Source organism: Perca fluviatilis, chromosome 5 (genome assembly GCF_010015445.1).
Source record: "Perca fluviatilis chromosome 5, GENO_Pfluv_1.0, whole genome shotgun sequence".
NCBI classification, from domain to species: Eukaryota; Metazoa; Chordata; class Actinopteri; order Perciformes; family Percidae; genus Perca; species Perca fluviatilis.
The window spans coordinates 42,602,578-42,617,859 of NC_053116.1; the positions used below are offsets into that span (position 1 = coordinate 42,602,578).

General features: G+C 43.7%; 1 protein-coding gene across 1 annotated transcript; it reads left to right on the forward strand.

Moving 5' to 3' along the window:
* The first annotated feature begins 3,462 nt into the window (after positions 1-3,462).
* Positions 3,463-10,764, forward strand: snx21 (sorting nexin family member 21). Its single transcript, XM_039799598.1, has 5 exons — positions 3,463-3,596; positions 3,877-4,225; positions 5,125-5,266; positions 5,536-5,701; positions 10,203-10,764. The coding sequence occupies exons 1-5, from the start codon at positions 3,529-3,531 to the stop codon at positions 10,648-10,650; spliced, it is 1,173 nt and encodes a 390-aa protein (XP_039655532.1). The 5' UTR covers positions 3,463-3,528; the 3' UTR covers positions 10,651-10,764.
* Positions 10,765-15,282: the final 4,518 nt, after the last annotated feature.

The window sequence follows — 15,282 nt, forward strand, 5'->3', positions numbered from 1 at the left end:
TGCTGTATAGGCCTATGGTGCTTGTGCACAATAGTTGTCCAAGACTTACCTGTTTCAATACCAAATAAAATCTGTTATACGTGTAGACCTGTATGAATTCATTCAACGCTCATTTGGAAGATAATTAAGATAATGTTACATCATGAGATGATTTAATTTCGCCCCCATTTCCAAAACAATGGCATGCCGTCTGTGAATTTGTGTCTGGGGATGGGTCTGCATCTAAAAAACAAACTAACACACTAAAAGACGGGAAAAGTCCCAAAAAGCAGAATGAGGGCCTCTTTAAAATGTTATACAACTTTCTCTCATATAATTTTTGAAGTATTGAACAAGGCTGATTGAGATTTCCTAATTTGACCCATTCACCATCTTACACAACTACTTCTTCATCAAATTCAGTTGAGTATGAGTATTACAAAATCTTTCATACAATACTGGAATTATTCAACTTTTTACAGACCTTCATAATAATTAAAACCATTTCCACTTTTTATACATTTTCCTACAGCTTCATCTTCTTCTTACACGTTTAAGCCAATAATCCACTTTAGCTTCTTAGCATTCAGACGCATTTTACTGCAGCAAATGAATTTTCTAGTTTTGTGAAGCTGACTCTAAGAGCAACGCACAAAATTCCACTTAATGTACCTGTGCGGTAGACTGGGTAAACCAGCCCGATCTGCCGGGGGTTTGATTTCTCCCTGCAGCTCAGGCTGGAAACCTGTACGTTTATCTATCCTGCTTCTGTTACAAATCTGCTGGAACCAATCACAAACTGGCTTATCCACCTGGCGCGCTATTGGCGGGTTTAACACGATGACGATAAGAAGAGACCAAGCAGCTTCTTGTTGACATTCAACATGGCGGCTACAAAGCGCAGCCACCGGTTGATGGCGCTGTCCGCTACGTCACCCTGATCAGTGCTCTGATTGGTTGAAGGACTATCCAATCACGCAGAGAGTCATTTGAACTATGCCTTTTGATCCCTGCATCTTGTGCAGACAAAATTCAGAGCAGACTCCCCAGACTAATGTTCAATCTTAAAGATTGAGCTTGGTCTGATGATAGCCAGACTACCTGTAAGACATGTTGTAACATCTATTCTATTCTATCATAAAACATAAGTCATGTAAGGGAAACAGAAAGCAGGTGCTATTGGTGTAACTAGAACATACAACTGTGTATTATCCCTATAACAGTGATCGAAATGTCTTTAAGTTGTTGATATTAAATCTGCTCTATATGTGTGTGTGTGTGTGTGTCCCTACAGTCTAGTGTGTCTCATCAGCTGCTGGACTTCAGTACTATTTTGTTTATGACAGGAAGAACTTTACTGAAGCCCAAAGATACTGCAGAGAGAAACACACAGACCTGGTCACTGTAGACAGCATGGAGGTTATGAAGATCCTGAACAACACGGCAGATTTAGACAACATGTTCTACTCCAACAACAGCTACGTGAGTTACACTTTTCTCTCTTTCATCTCAAAGTCTTTCTGACAGCAGGTTTGAAACCCTCCACAGGAACTAATAACTAGATGTAGAGCGGTAAGAAGTAGAATATTTATCTTTGAAATGTAGTAGAAGTCTAAAGTGTTTGAGTTTAACCTTCAGCAGACTGTGTTTCCCTGTTGAGCTGCAGCAGAGGGATGAAACAAAAGAAGATTATGTGTTAGAAAGAGTACACAAGACATTGAAACATAGATACAACTAATACAGTAAAAACAAATCTAAAACATCCCAAAACAGTATTTACAACAACAGAGATCTATGTTCTCGGGAAGCTAATTGAAAATCAGTTTGAGTGATCAGAAACTATCTCTGGTAATGAGTTATTAAAGGAGGGTAACAGAATGGAAGGAGTACGTAGAGGATCAGACTGATAGTATCAAGACTGGAGATGGAAAGATTAGGTAAACATCTGGTCTTCAACAAAAGCTAGAGCAGAGTCTAATTCTTTATATCACAATCAGAGAGCCTGGATAGGACTGTTCCGTGGCAGCTGGAGGTGGTCTCTGTCAGACCCAAGTTACTACAAACCCGGGAGATGGAGTTCAGACAATGGGGGCTGGAGAACCGCGACTGAATACAGTGGGAAACGTCTGCGATGCATCCCCTTCTTGGAATGGCCTCTGGGATGACCTTATTGTGACAGCAGGATGAATCCAGTCGCAGAGGTCAGAGGTGAGAATATTAACTAGTGAAGTTTCCCTTCTCTGCTTCTCTTTGCCTCTTTGTTTTCTTATTAAGGCCTCTGTAGTATCCAGTCAGTCACTCTGACTAAAAGCAGCTTTCACACAGGTTAGTGCCGTTCAAAGAGCTTTCCAGCTGACTGAGCAGCAGATAATAGACGGCGAGGATGAGAGCAGGAAAACAGCTCAGTGGTTCATCAGCATCACCACCAAGAGGAAGACAGATTTAGTTGTTCTACAGCATTCCCACAATAAGAACAGAGTGTGTATTGGGATGCTTGGGTGATGATGTCATCATCTAGGTGTGAAGCTTCAAAAAAATAATCTTTGTCCCTTCTCTATAAATTGCTTGCACACACACAATATCTACTTGTCATACACAATTTAAAAACGTAGGTATTTTGTCTCGTTTCAGCCAGTGTGTTCCCGTCTTGTGATACACCTTTTACTTTTGGCTCAGTGAGCTTCCAAATGACAACAGTTTCAAATTTTCCTCCATTCGCAGCCATATTAAAAATCTCTCTAAATTTATTATTACGTAACGAAGGACTCCGGCAGCACAGGTCAGGAACCCAGCCCGTCTGGTTGGAGATGAGCCAGGTCCGCGGCGTTAGCGCTAGTCATGCTGGGTAGCTCTGTGTCGACTTGATCGGATTAGCTCTGGCGTCATGCACGTGGGCAACAATAAGTCAAGTCGGCTTTGTGTCAGATGTTCTATACATGCATGACATGCGGCTTCGTATTTCCAGTCCTCTCAGACCCCGGTGCAAAATGCAATAAAATAAATAAAGAGAATTCTGGTCGATTTCCAGTTGTTTTGATGGAAAAAATAAGTTTTGGAATATTGGATTGTATGAGTTAGATCAACTGACTTGTGTGTACTTCACGGAACACGACATTTAAACAGAGGTATGTGCACTAGAGGTGTTGAAATTAATCAAATAATCGATGCATGGAATCATGGATTAGGAAGATGCTGCATCGATAATCGGCCGGCTCATAATCAATTATTTCTGTTTACAATTTAGTGTAGGCCTAACAACATTTCTGTTTACATATTCTGGAATGTTTTGCACATTCAGGAGGTGCCATGTGCTCAGTGCTGTAGTTTTATGTATCCAATTTATTTAGTATTGGAGCACTGCAGAATGTTTGGTTTTTGAAGCTTGAAAAGCCAAGAATTAAATATAAATTACACGGCTTTAATAGAAAAAAAGGATTTGACGCATCGTGATATCGAATTGAATCGCTGACCTGATAATCGTAATCAAATCGGGAGATCAGTGAAGATTCAAACCTCTAGTGTGCACAGGCTGATATTAACACAACTTTTATGCATTTCTTTCACATCTCCTGCAGTCAGACTCACTGTGTTCACTCAGAAGGAATCACTTCACATGGGTAGGCACTAGTAATGACATCTCCAACATGTTAAGAGGCTAAAAGCACGTTTAATACTTGCCCTGTTTCAGCCTCCTGGGTGCGAATGCTAGCAGGAGCATAACACGGTGTAGGCAGCACCGATTATTTTGTAGTGCGGTCAGTGCTACTGACCGCACTACGCGACAACTAACAACAGAGCTACGGGTTTAAATCGACCGGAATTCTCCTTTTAAGATCTGGATCAGAGTAAATTAAATAAAGTTGTATTGTATCATAATAGTCTCCATGTGTCTTGCAGACATCAGTCCTGGGGCCATGTCTCCAGGGGGCGTGTCTCCGGCGGGCTCGTCTCCAGGGGGCGTGTCTCCAGGGGGCGTGTCTCCAGGGGGCGTGTCTCCGGCGGGCTCGTCTCCAGGGGCGTGTCTCCAGGGGCCGTGTCTCCGGCGGGCGTGTCTCCGGCGGGCGTGTCTCCTGCGGGCGTGTCTCCTGCGTCCTTCCTACTGACTCGGCAACTCCAGGACAGCTGGAGGACGCTGCGCAGACTGACGGGAGGAAGCAACACCTCTGCTGACAGACAGCTGACAGACAACCTGCTGTTTGAAGTGACCGACGCCAGCGTGGTGACGGACAGCTCCTCCAAATACGTGGTGAGTCCTGATAGACACAGGCTCACCCAACATGTCAGGGTCACCCAACATGTCAGGGTCACCCAACATGTCAGGGTCACCCAACATAGCAGGGTCACCCAACATGTCACCCAACATGGCAGGGTCACCCAACATGGCAGGGTCACCCAACATGGCAGGGTCACCCAACATGTCAGGGTCACCCAACATAGCAGGGTCACCCAACATGTCAGGGTCACCCAACATGTCAGGGTCACCCAACATAGCAGGGTCACCCAACATGTCACCCAACATGTCAGGGTCACCCAACATGGCAGGGTCACCCACCATGTCACCCAATATGTCAGGGTCACCCAATATGTCAGGGTCACCCAACATGTCAGGGTCACCCAACATGTCAGGGTCACCCAACATGTCAGGGTCACCCAACATGGCAGGGTCACCCAACATGTCAGGGTCACCCAACATGTCAGGGTCACCCAACATAGCAGGGTCACCCAACATGTCACCCAACATGTCAGGGTCACCCAACATGGCAGGGTCACCCACCATGTCACCCAATATGTCAGGGTCACCCACCATGTCACCCAATATGTCAGGGTCACCCACCATGTCACCCAATATGTCAGGGTCACCCAACATGGGAGGGTCACCCAACATGTCACCCAACATGTCAGGGTCACCCAACATGGGAGGGTCACCCAACATGTCACCCAACATGTCAGGGTCACCCAACATGGCACCGAACATGGCAGGGTCACCCAACATGGCACCGAACATGGCAGGGTCACCCAACATGTCAGGGACAGTAAGGGTTACCTACAAAACACAAAGATCAAGAGAGAAGCTTCAACTCAAGAGTGTCTGTCTTTGTGTTTGTGTGTGTGTGTGTGTGTGTGTGTGTGTGTGTGTGTGTCCAGCTGTACACCATCCATGTGATCCAGTCTGGAGGCAGTGATAAGACTCCAGCCATCATCACTCGCCGATACTCCGACTTCCAGCGGCTGCACGCAACGCTGCGCCGTAACCACGGAGACCAGATGGAGCGAGTCTGTTTCCCACGTGAGTATTATCTCATCTGGTCACTCTGGTTTAGTGGGACTCAATATATTTATTATATGCTCAGAGAGGCACACCGGTGACAGTTTAAAAAGAAAAGAATGTGACGGATGGACAGAAGGCGTAACCATGGCTGCTTCCTGTAACCATGGCTGCTTCCTGTAACCATGGCTGCCTCCTGTAACCATGGCTGCTTCCTGTAACCATGGCTGCTTCCTGTAACCATGGCTGCTTCCTGTAACCATGGCTGCCTCCTGTGTGGATCTCTTTAGGGAAGAAGCTGCGCAGGAACTTCACGGCGGAGACGATCGCCAGGCGGAGCCGAGCCTTCGAGCAGTACCTGTCCCACCTGTGTTCCCTGCCGGGCCTGAGGGGGGCGCTGTGTGTTAGACACTTCTTCTACCTGACGGACCTGCAGACCGCCCAGCTGCTCATCAGGTACCGCACGCACGCACACACACACACACACACACACACACACACACACACAGATGTGTATAAAGTACTAGAGAACCATACTTGAGTAAAAGTACAAGTGCTCTATCAAAAAAGTGACTTGAGTAGAAGTTGAAGTGCTCTTTAAGCACCACACTTAAGTAGAAGTACTAAAGTATTCAACATTTTTTGTACTTAAGTATTGCAAGTAGTTTATTTTAAAATCTGCTACTCAAGTACTGAAACTAAAAGTACAAGTATTGTGTTATTTAGTTATTACAGAAAGCAGTCAAAAGTTTGAATATCATATTGTTTATATTATGTCAAATGTTTAGCCTAATGTTGTAGCCAAAGGAATTAACAAATATTAAATATATTATATTAGAAATAACAAATATTAACAAATACTGAAATAAAATGTACAATTATCACACTGTGCAAGTAAAATGAACATCCTCTCCAGCACAATAACGATTAAAGCCCCAATAAACGTATCAGCTAGTAACATGTGTGATGTAGCTACAGGAAAGTTAGCAAGCTAGCAACATACAGATAAACTAGCAGCTTCACATCATGGGAGAACAACGTGCTCTGGTTTATTGGCATTTCTTTAAACCAATCAGAATCATCTTGGGCGGGGCTAAGCTCCGGACGGAGCCACGGTGCCTCTGCTAGATAGTCTCAGGAAGGAACTTGTTTTGGTGGAACATGTGTACGTTTTAAAAGTAGTTTTAGTCGTGCAACAGAAAAGTCTCACCCTACAGTCACACTAGCTACAGAAGAGAGCGACATGCACACGCTAGACGGGCGCTCCTGGGCATGCCTAGCCTACTCCTGGTTGCTTGGCAACAGTAAACAGAAATTCTCCGGTGCTACCTTCAAGCATGTCTTACAAGTCCCTAAAGAGGTATCGTTAAGTCACAAGAATGATGTTTTTGGATTTAAAAGTAGTTATTTCTTGATAGAAGTAACAAAATATATGAGGTAAATGCCAAACATATCAGGGATGATTTTCTTCGACTCGAGCAACCAACGTACATACGTCACGCTGCCTCACTCTGATTGGCTGTCGCTTTGTCGCATCACTCAGCATTTGCATAAAATAGACTTGTCTGTTTCGGCCCCGCCTTGCTCGTGGCAGCAGCGAGCTCGTGGCTTGTCGCTGGCAAACGGCCACTCCTGTTGAAAATGAACGGCAGCCTGCCGCTCTGTCCCTGTCTCTCGTAGCTAGTGTGACTGTAGGGTGACCGTGTGTGTTGTCTCTCTGAGGGGGGGGGTGTTTACACTAGTGCCCTTTATGTAGAGAGTTTGGCCAACTCAAATCATGGGCACCATATTGGATACCAACGTCAGATGAGTCTACAGTGTAACCCTATGGGGTGGATATGCTATCTTGAAATAAATCAGCTTATTTTCACCTTAAACAGACATATACACTCACTTTAAAGATTATTAGGAACACCTGTAAGATTTCTCATTAATGCAATTATCTAATCAACCAATTACATTGCAGCTGCTTCAATGCATCTAGGGGTGTGGTCCAGGTCTAGACAATCTCCTGAACTCCAAACTGAATGTCAGAATGGGAAAGAAAGGTGATCTAAGCAACTTTGAGTGTGGCATGGTTGTTGGTGCCAGACGGGCTGGTCTGAGTATTTCCCAATCTGCTCAGTTACTGGGATTCTCACCCACAACCATTTCTAGGGTTTATAAAGAATGGTCTGAAAAAGGAAAAACATCCAGTATGCTGCAGTCATGGGGGGCAAAAATGCCTTGTTGATGCTAGAGGTCAGAGGAGAATGGGCAGACTGATTCCAGCTGATGGAAGATCAACTTTGACTCAAATAACCTCGTTACAACCCGAGGTCTGCAGCAAAGCATTTGTGAAGCCACAACACCGAACAACCTTGAGGGAGGATGGGCTAACACCGCAGAAGACCCCCCAGGTACCACTCATCTCCACTAACAATAGGAACATGAGGCTACACCAGCAGAAGACCCCCGGGTACCACTCATCTCCACTAACAATAGGAACATGAGGCTACACCAGCAGAAGACCCCCCCAGGTACCACTCATCTCCTCTAACAATAGGAACATGAGGCTACACCAGCAGAAGACCCCCAGGTACCACTCATCTCCACTAACAATAGGAACATGAGGCTACACCAGCAGAAGACCCCCCAGGTACCACTCATCTCCACTAACAATAGGAACATGAGGCTACACCAGCAGAAGAAGCCCCCGGTACCACTTATCTCCTCTAACAATAGGAACATGAGGCTACACCAGCAGAAGACCCCCGGGTACCACTCATCTCCTCTAACAATAGGAACATGAGGCTACACCAGCAGAAGACCCCCCGGGTACCACTCATCTCCACTAACAATAGGAACATGAGGCTACACCAGCAGAGACCCCCCAGGTACCACTCATCTCCACTAACAATAGGAACATGAGGCTACACCAGCAGAAGACCCCCAGGTACCACTCATCTCCACTAACAATAGGAACATGAGGCTACACCAGCAGAAGACCCCCAGGTACCACTCATCTCCACTAACAATAGGAACATGAGGCTACACCAGCAGAAGACCCCCCCGGGTACCACTCATCTCCTCTAACAATAGGAACATGAGGCTACAATTTGCACAAGCTCACCAAAATTGGACAGTTGAAGACTGTAAAATGTTTCCTGGTCTGATGAGTCTTGATTTCTGTTGAGACATTCAGATGGTAGAGTCAGAATTTGGCGTAAAACAGAATGAGAACATGGACCCATCATGCCTTGTTACCACTGGGCAGGCTGCTGGTGGTGGGGGTGTAATGGTGTGGGGGACCCATCATGCCTTGTTACCACTGGGCAGGCTGCTGGTGGGGGTGTAATGGGTGGGGGACCCATCATGTCTTGTTACCACTGGGCAGGCTGCTGGTGGGGGTGTAATGGTGTGGGGGATGTTTTCTTGGCACACTTTAGGCCCCTTAGTGCCAATTGGGCATTGTTTAAATGCAACAGCCTACCTGAGCCTTGTTTCTGACCATGTCCTCCCTTTATGACCACCATGGACCATCCTCTGATGGATACTTCCAGCAGGATAATGCACCAGGTCACAAAGCTCAAATCATTTCAGATTGGTTCTAGGTCACTGTACTAAAATGGCCCCCACAGTCACCAGATCTCAACCCAATACAACATCTTTGGGATGTGGTGGAGGGAGCTTGGTGACCTGGATGTGCATCCCCCAAATCTCCATCAACTACAAGACCCTCTCCTCTCAATATGGGCCAACATTTCTAAAGAATGCTTCCGGCACCTAGTTGAATCAATGACACCAAGAATTAAGGCAGTTTTGAAGGCATAAGGGGGTCAAACACGGTATTAGTAGGGTGTTCCTAATAATCCTTTAGGTGAGTGTATATGTTATTATCAACGTTTTTTAATATGTAAAAGGTCCTTATGGAAATATTCCAGTGTATATTTACCTTCTATATCGTAAATGGGCCTCTAAAAATGCCCATGTAGTGAGTGACTACATTGCCTAATAAGTCTCTGAGCAGTGTTTACCTTTCAAATGTCCGCTAGCATAGAGGCTAACTATAGCTAGTTAGCATACAGGCTAACTATAGCTAGCTTTGTGTGTAACGTAACACAAACCCCCCAATCTCAGAGGAGCGAAGCTCAATATTTCATTCAATAAAATGATGGTACAAAAGGAGCACTAACGCTACAGGTCTTATGTTGACAACGTGGACGCAGATTTAGGAAACTCTGAAGGCAGTTGTAATATTTACCTAGCCGGCTAGGCTAACGCTGTTGCGCTAACGTTAGCAAATGTAGGCGTAGCGTTAGCTAGCTGTCTAAACTTGTGAAAAGCCGAACAACATCCCGTCCTTTTTTTTTGACAGCATGGTACACATTACCGATGGTATTACTATATTTGTCCTATGTAATTTGTTATCATATCAAAGAGAGAAATTGACATTTACCTCACCCAGTAATGAACAGCTCCCAAACCTTTCACCTGTTTGCTTCACTTGTGAAATCTTTTGCTGCTTCCCTGTCTTTCGGGGCAGCCAAACGCGACGTAGGAAAGCTTTCTTGCACACCTCTTTTGTCGGGCAGGTGCGTAGGATATGACAAAAGTAGCAGATCAAAAAATATAAGAAAGTCCCGCACACTGACCATTACGCAAGCAATAATTTATTAGAAAAATTCAACGTTTCAGTCTCAGCCCTTCATCAGGTAAATTGCAGCCAAACTTTAACAGTTGGGCATTTTATCAGTGATTTATGTCATTTTTTTAAATAACTTATTACACGTTTCCACTATTCCCTGCACTATGTCAATGGGAATCAGATGAATGTTGGTATCAAACGTGGAGTCGATGAAACACGTGACCACCTCGGAACCAATCACATAACAGCATAGATCAGAACATCAGATTCCCTAGTTGGCCAAACTCTCTATATAAAGGGCACTAGGTTACAGTGTGTTGTCTCTTTCAGGGGGGGACATTTTCCGGAGGCTCTGGGTCCGCTGCTCAACGCCAAGAGACTGCAACACAAACTGGGCTGGACGGGTTACCACGACGACAGCCAGGCTCCGGCCCCGCCCCCGGCCTCCTCCCATTGGCTCTTCACCCTGGTGGGTCTGTGGCGCTGTTTCCAGGAGGCGGAGCAGCTGGAGGAGGCGCGGCATCACTGCGACGCCGCGCTGCGCGTCATCACGCCGGCGGAGGATAAGCCCCGCCCACTTACTGACAGGCCACACCCCCTGCTGCTGCCGCTGCTGCGAGCCGTGGTGCGGCTGTCCTGGCAGACGGGACGAGACAAACGGCAGTGGGAGGAGCTACTGCAGCAGCTGGGGGAGCAGGGGGCGGGGCTAGACAATCAGCCAATCATCACAGAGTTTCTGCTCAATCACAACCTGCAGGAGAGCGAATGGGAGGGCTAGAAAGACACTGACAGACAGACACACACACACACACACACACACACATACACACACAGAAAACACACACACACACACACACAGAAAACACACACACACACACACACACACAGACACACACACAGAAACACACACACACACACACACACACAGAAAACACACACACACACACACAGACACAGACAGACACACACATACACACACAGAAAACACACACACACACACACACACACACACACACACATACACACACAGAAAACACACACACACACACACACAGAAAACACACACACACACACACACACACACACACACACACACACACACACACACACACACACACACACACACACACACACACACACACACACACACACACACACACAGCCTGCAGAGGACAGTCCCTACGCTGCAGCATGATAACCCGTCTGAGAGACAGACAGCTGGAGGAGAGACAGACAGCTGGAGGAGAGACAGACAGCTGCAGGAGAGACAGACAGCTGGAGGAGAGACAGACAGCTGGAGGAGAGACCAGCTCCGCAGAGAGACAGACAGCTGGAGGAGAGACAGACAGCTGGAGGAGAGACAGACAGCTGGAGGAGAGACCAGCTCAGCAGAGAGACAGACAGCTGGAGGACGGGTCACATTGGTTCTGAACACGGACACAGTTACTGAATATAATAATAACCACTTTGGGATCGCCATTTCAATTCAGATTTTAAGGAACACAATCCTTTTATTGCACTTTTTTTTTAAATCCTAAATGAGCGTCTTGGATGTTTTTACGTGAGGGAAAACTCAAATCTTTGGCTGTTGCTGGGATTCAATATTCAACAGTCAGGCATTCATCATTTCATGTCTCATGTGTTGGTTTGACAGGGACGTTAATCAGCAGCCAAGTAACTGTAATCGGTTGTCCCCGGGCAGTTTTACAACCTAAAATACCCAAATAAAATGTTGACTTATTCCAATACAAGCAGACTTATATTCAGACAGGAATAAACAGCATATTAGATGAACTATAATCTCTCTTTATCTGCACCAACACATAATGGGTCTGAACCAGCGCTAGAATTTAACTAAGTACATGTACTCCAGTACTGTACTTCAGTCCAAATGTTGAGGTACTTGTACTTTACTTGAGTCTTTTCTTTTCATGCCACTTTCTACTTCTACTCCGCTACATTTCAGAGAAAAATATTGGACTTTTTACTTCACTACATTCATCTGTTACAGCTTTAGTTACTAGTTACTTTACACATTAAGATTACAGCACACTAAACACTGGGCGTGCTGGTCTTACAGGGAGGTGTGTGCAGGTGCATTCTGGGAGTATTGCTATCTTGAGGCAGCGGGAAGTTATCGCTCCATTGACCAACAAAAACCTGGTCTAAAGTCAATAACGCAGCATTTCATTGTTATTTTAACAGAGCATCAGTAAAATGCTCCTAGGCTCGTGCACAGCGCGCGCACACTATGCTTGTTACACACACAGGGACGCACAGCAGCACACACACACACACACACAGGGACGCACAGCAGCACACACACACACACACAGGGACGCACAGCAGCACACACACACACACACACAGAAGATTACTAATAATAATATTAGGGTGTAAATCCTCCATCATAACAGCAACGCTCCAAGGTCCAAACGCGCCTGGCTTTTAATGGGAATGGGAGATGATCTCTGATTGGTTGATGAATGGGAGCTGATCTCTGATTGGTTGATTGCATGTTACGCCCTAAACACACCTCTGATTAATGAAGACACTAAGAACCCTTTAGGACCAGGCGCCCGGCGCACGGAGCCTTTTTACGGCCGTCAGACTAGCAGAAGAGGATTTGGACACGCCCTAAACACACCTGCACCAGGCGCTGCACGCCGTGACCTCAGATGGTTAAAATAGCGCCGTGTGACTTCACACAGAGAAACTTAGATCTGTAAATAACAGATGATTAATCTGTGGGGCGGCCTCTAGCTCCCCCAGTGAGAGCGTGCGCCCCATATAGGCTGAGTCCTTTGCTGCGTGTCATCCCCCCTCTCTCCCCCCACTTCCCTGTCTATCCACTGTCACTATCTAATAAAGGGAAAAGCCCCAAACAAGCTTATTAATATGCATGAGGTAAGACTACAGGTGGGTTTGTTGGGGGAGTTTTTTGTTTTTTATTTTGGCGGGGGTTTTGGGAGATGAGTTTTTTTGCGTTTTTTGTCAATTATTTCAACATTTGTCACTTTTTGTAAAGATATTTGTTCCAAAATGTGAATGTTTTCTTCTTATTTTTTTTATTTCCGTTGACATTTAAACACTTAAGTTGATATAGTTTGAAATGCGTGTGAGCTGTGGTAAACCGTGGAGACGCCCCAGGGCTGGATTATTCCTCCAGCTCTCCGGAAGATTAGAAGGATTCCTGTAGTTTGGAGACTCAGACCTCTGAGCTGCTGCGGGTTTCACAACCTTGAGTAACTCTGAATGTTATTATAATATATAATATATTATATTATATAATATATAATATGTTATTCTGACTAAAGGGTTACCTGCTCACACCATACATGATTATTGTTTTGAGGGACTTTGGTGTGTCTTCATATTAGAAACAGATTTCAAAATGATCTACAGAGTTTCTCTGAGTCGTCTCTCTGTCTGTCTGTCTGTCTCTCTGTCGGTCTGTCTGTCTCTCCCTCTGTCCGTTTGTCTGTCTGTCTCTCCCTCTGTCCGTCTGTGTAAATATTTTTCTATGTGGATTCAGCAGAACTGCTTCAGAGTGATGTATAAAAGTATATTTTCAAATATATATTTTATGGAATAAATTTGTTACCAATTCTGGATTTCTCTTTCATTATTTCTTCATGTTCTGACTCTGACCCAAACTGAGGCGTCATGGAGACGGACAGCGTTTATGTTCAGTTATTTCACTTTAATTAATTGTGTGTGTGTGTGTGTTTTCCCTTTATTAGATTAATTGTCATTCAAGTTAAATTACTGATCTAAAATATACAAGCTTGATAAAAGTGCTCATTTTAGAAGAAAATCTCAGATGGCATTTAGAGGCTTTTGCATCTGAAGTCTTCATATATATATAAAAATAAATACATGAATATATATATATATATATAAATATATATATATGGTCCTATTATATATATATATATTATATTATATATATATATATTATATTATATATATATATATATATTATATATATATATATATTATATATATATGGTCCTATTTTATATATATATATATATATATATATATATGGTCCCATTTTTATATATATATATATATATATTATATTATATATATATATATATTATATATATATATATATATATTATATATATATGGTCCTATTTTATATATATATATATATATATATATATATATGGTCCTATTTTTATATATATATATATATATAATATAATATATATATATATATTATATTATATATATATATATATATTATATATATATATGGTCCTATTTTATATATATATATATATATATATATATATATATATAAGTAGTATATATATATATATATATATATAAACAGCTGGAGACACCACGAGGTCCTGAAGGGGGATTGGTCTCTGGTGTCCTCTGGTGGTCTCTGGTGGTCTCTGGTGGTCTCTGGTGTCCTCTGGTGGTCTCTGGTGGTCTCTGGTGGTCTCTGGTCTAGAACTGGGTGATATGGAGAAAACCTCATACCTCAATATTGATACCGCAACCATACTGTAGTGTTGACTATCGGTACTTTCACAAAATATTTACACACTGCGATTTTTGATAAATAATCTTAATAATGTACACACGTAATGTGGATATATATATATATATATATATATATATATATATATATATATATATATATATATATATATATATATATATATATATATATATATGACTAAGTGGCTAAAGGTGAATAATAGAACAGTTACAGTCTGGTGAGGTCAGGACATGACATCACTTTACTGTAATACAGCCTTTAGAACCAGGAAAAGACACTTATGTCATATCACGATATTACGATATCCAAAATCTAAGACAATATCTAGTCTCATATCACGATACCGATATATCCATATATTACCCAGCTCTACTCTGTTGTTATCTGGTGGTTTTGGTGTTTTTGGTGTTCCTGCAGGTGTGTGAGCAGCAGCTGTAGTTCCACTCAGTGACCAGCAGAGGGCGCCATGTTACTGTCAGGTCCCTCGGAGCAGATAGAAGGAGAACAGGAGGCTCTGAGGAGCAATGAACACATGTTAAAACACCCTATTCACACAGGTAATAAACAGGTTATAAACAGGTAATAAACAGGTTATAAACAGAGTAATAAACAGGTTATAAACAGAGTAATAAACAGGTTATAAACAGAGTAATAAACAGGTTATAAACAGAGTAATAAACCGGAGCTGCTGCTGGGTGCTGCTGTGTTTCTCTGCTCGGCTGACGTGTTCTCGCTGTAAATAAATCCCATCATCCTCCACAAAGCATCACCATGGCGACTGGGCCGAGAGCTCAGACATCAGCTGCTGTAGAAACACCAGTTGCTATAGCAACGGCCACGGAGCAGCAGGACGGAGGAGCCAACGTATTACTCGACACATAACTCTGG

Bases quoted from the DNA above. Each gene is read 5' to 3' on its own strand.
- snx21 (XM_039799598.1), top strand. From the start codon at position 3,529: ATGCATTTCTTTCACATCTCCTGCAGTCAGACTCACTGTGTTCACTCA. The intron at 3,597-3,876 runs GTAGGCACTAGT...TGTGTCTTGCAG, and splicing joins GAAGGAATCACTTCACATGG to ACATCAGTCCTGGGGCCATG. The intron at 4,226-5,124 runs GTGAGTCCTGAT...GTGTGTGTCCAG, and splicing joins ACAGCTCCTCCAAATACGTG to CTGTACACCATCCATGTGAT.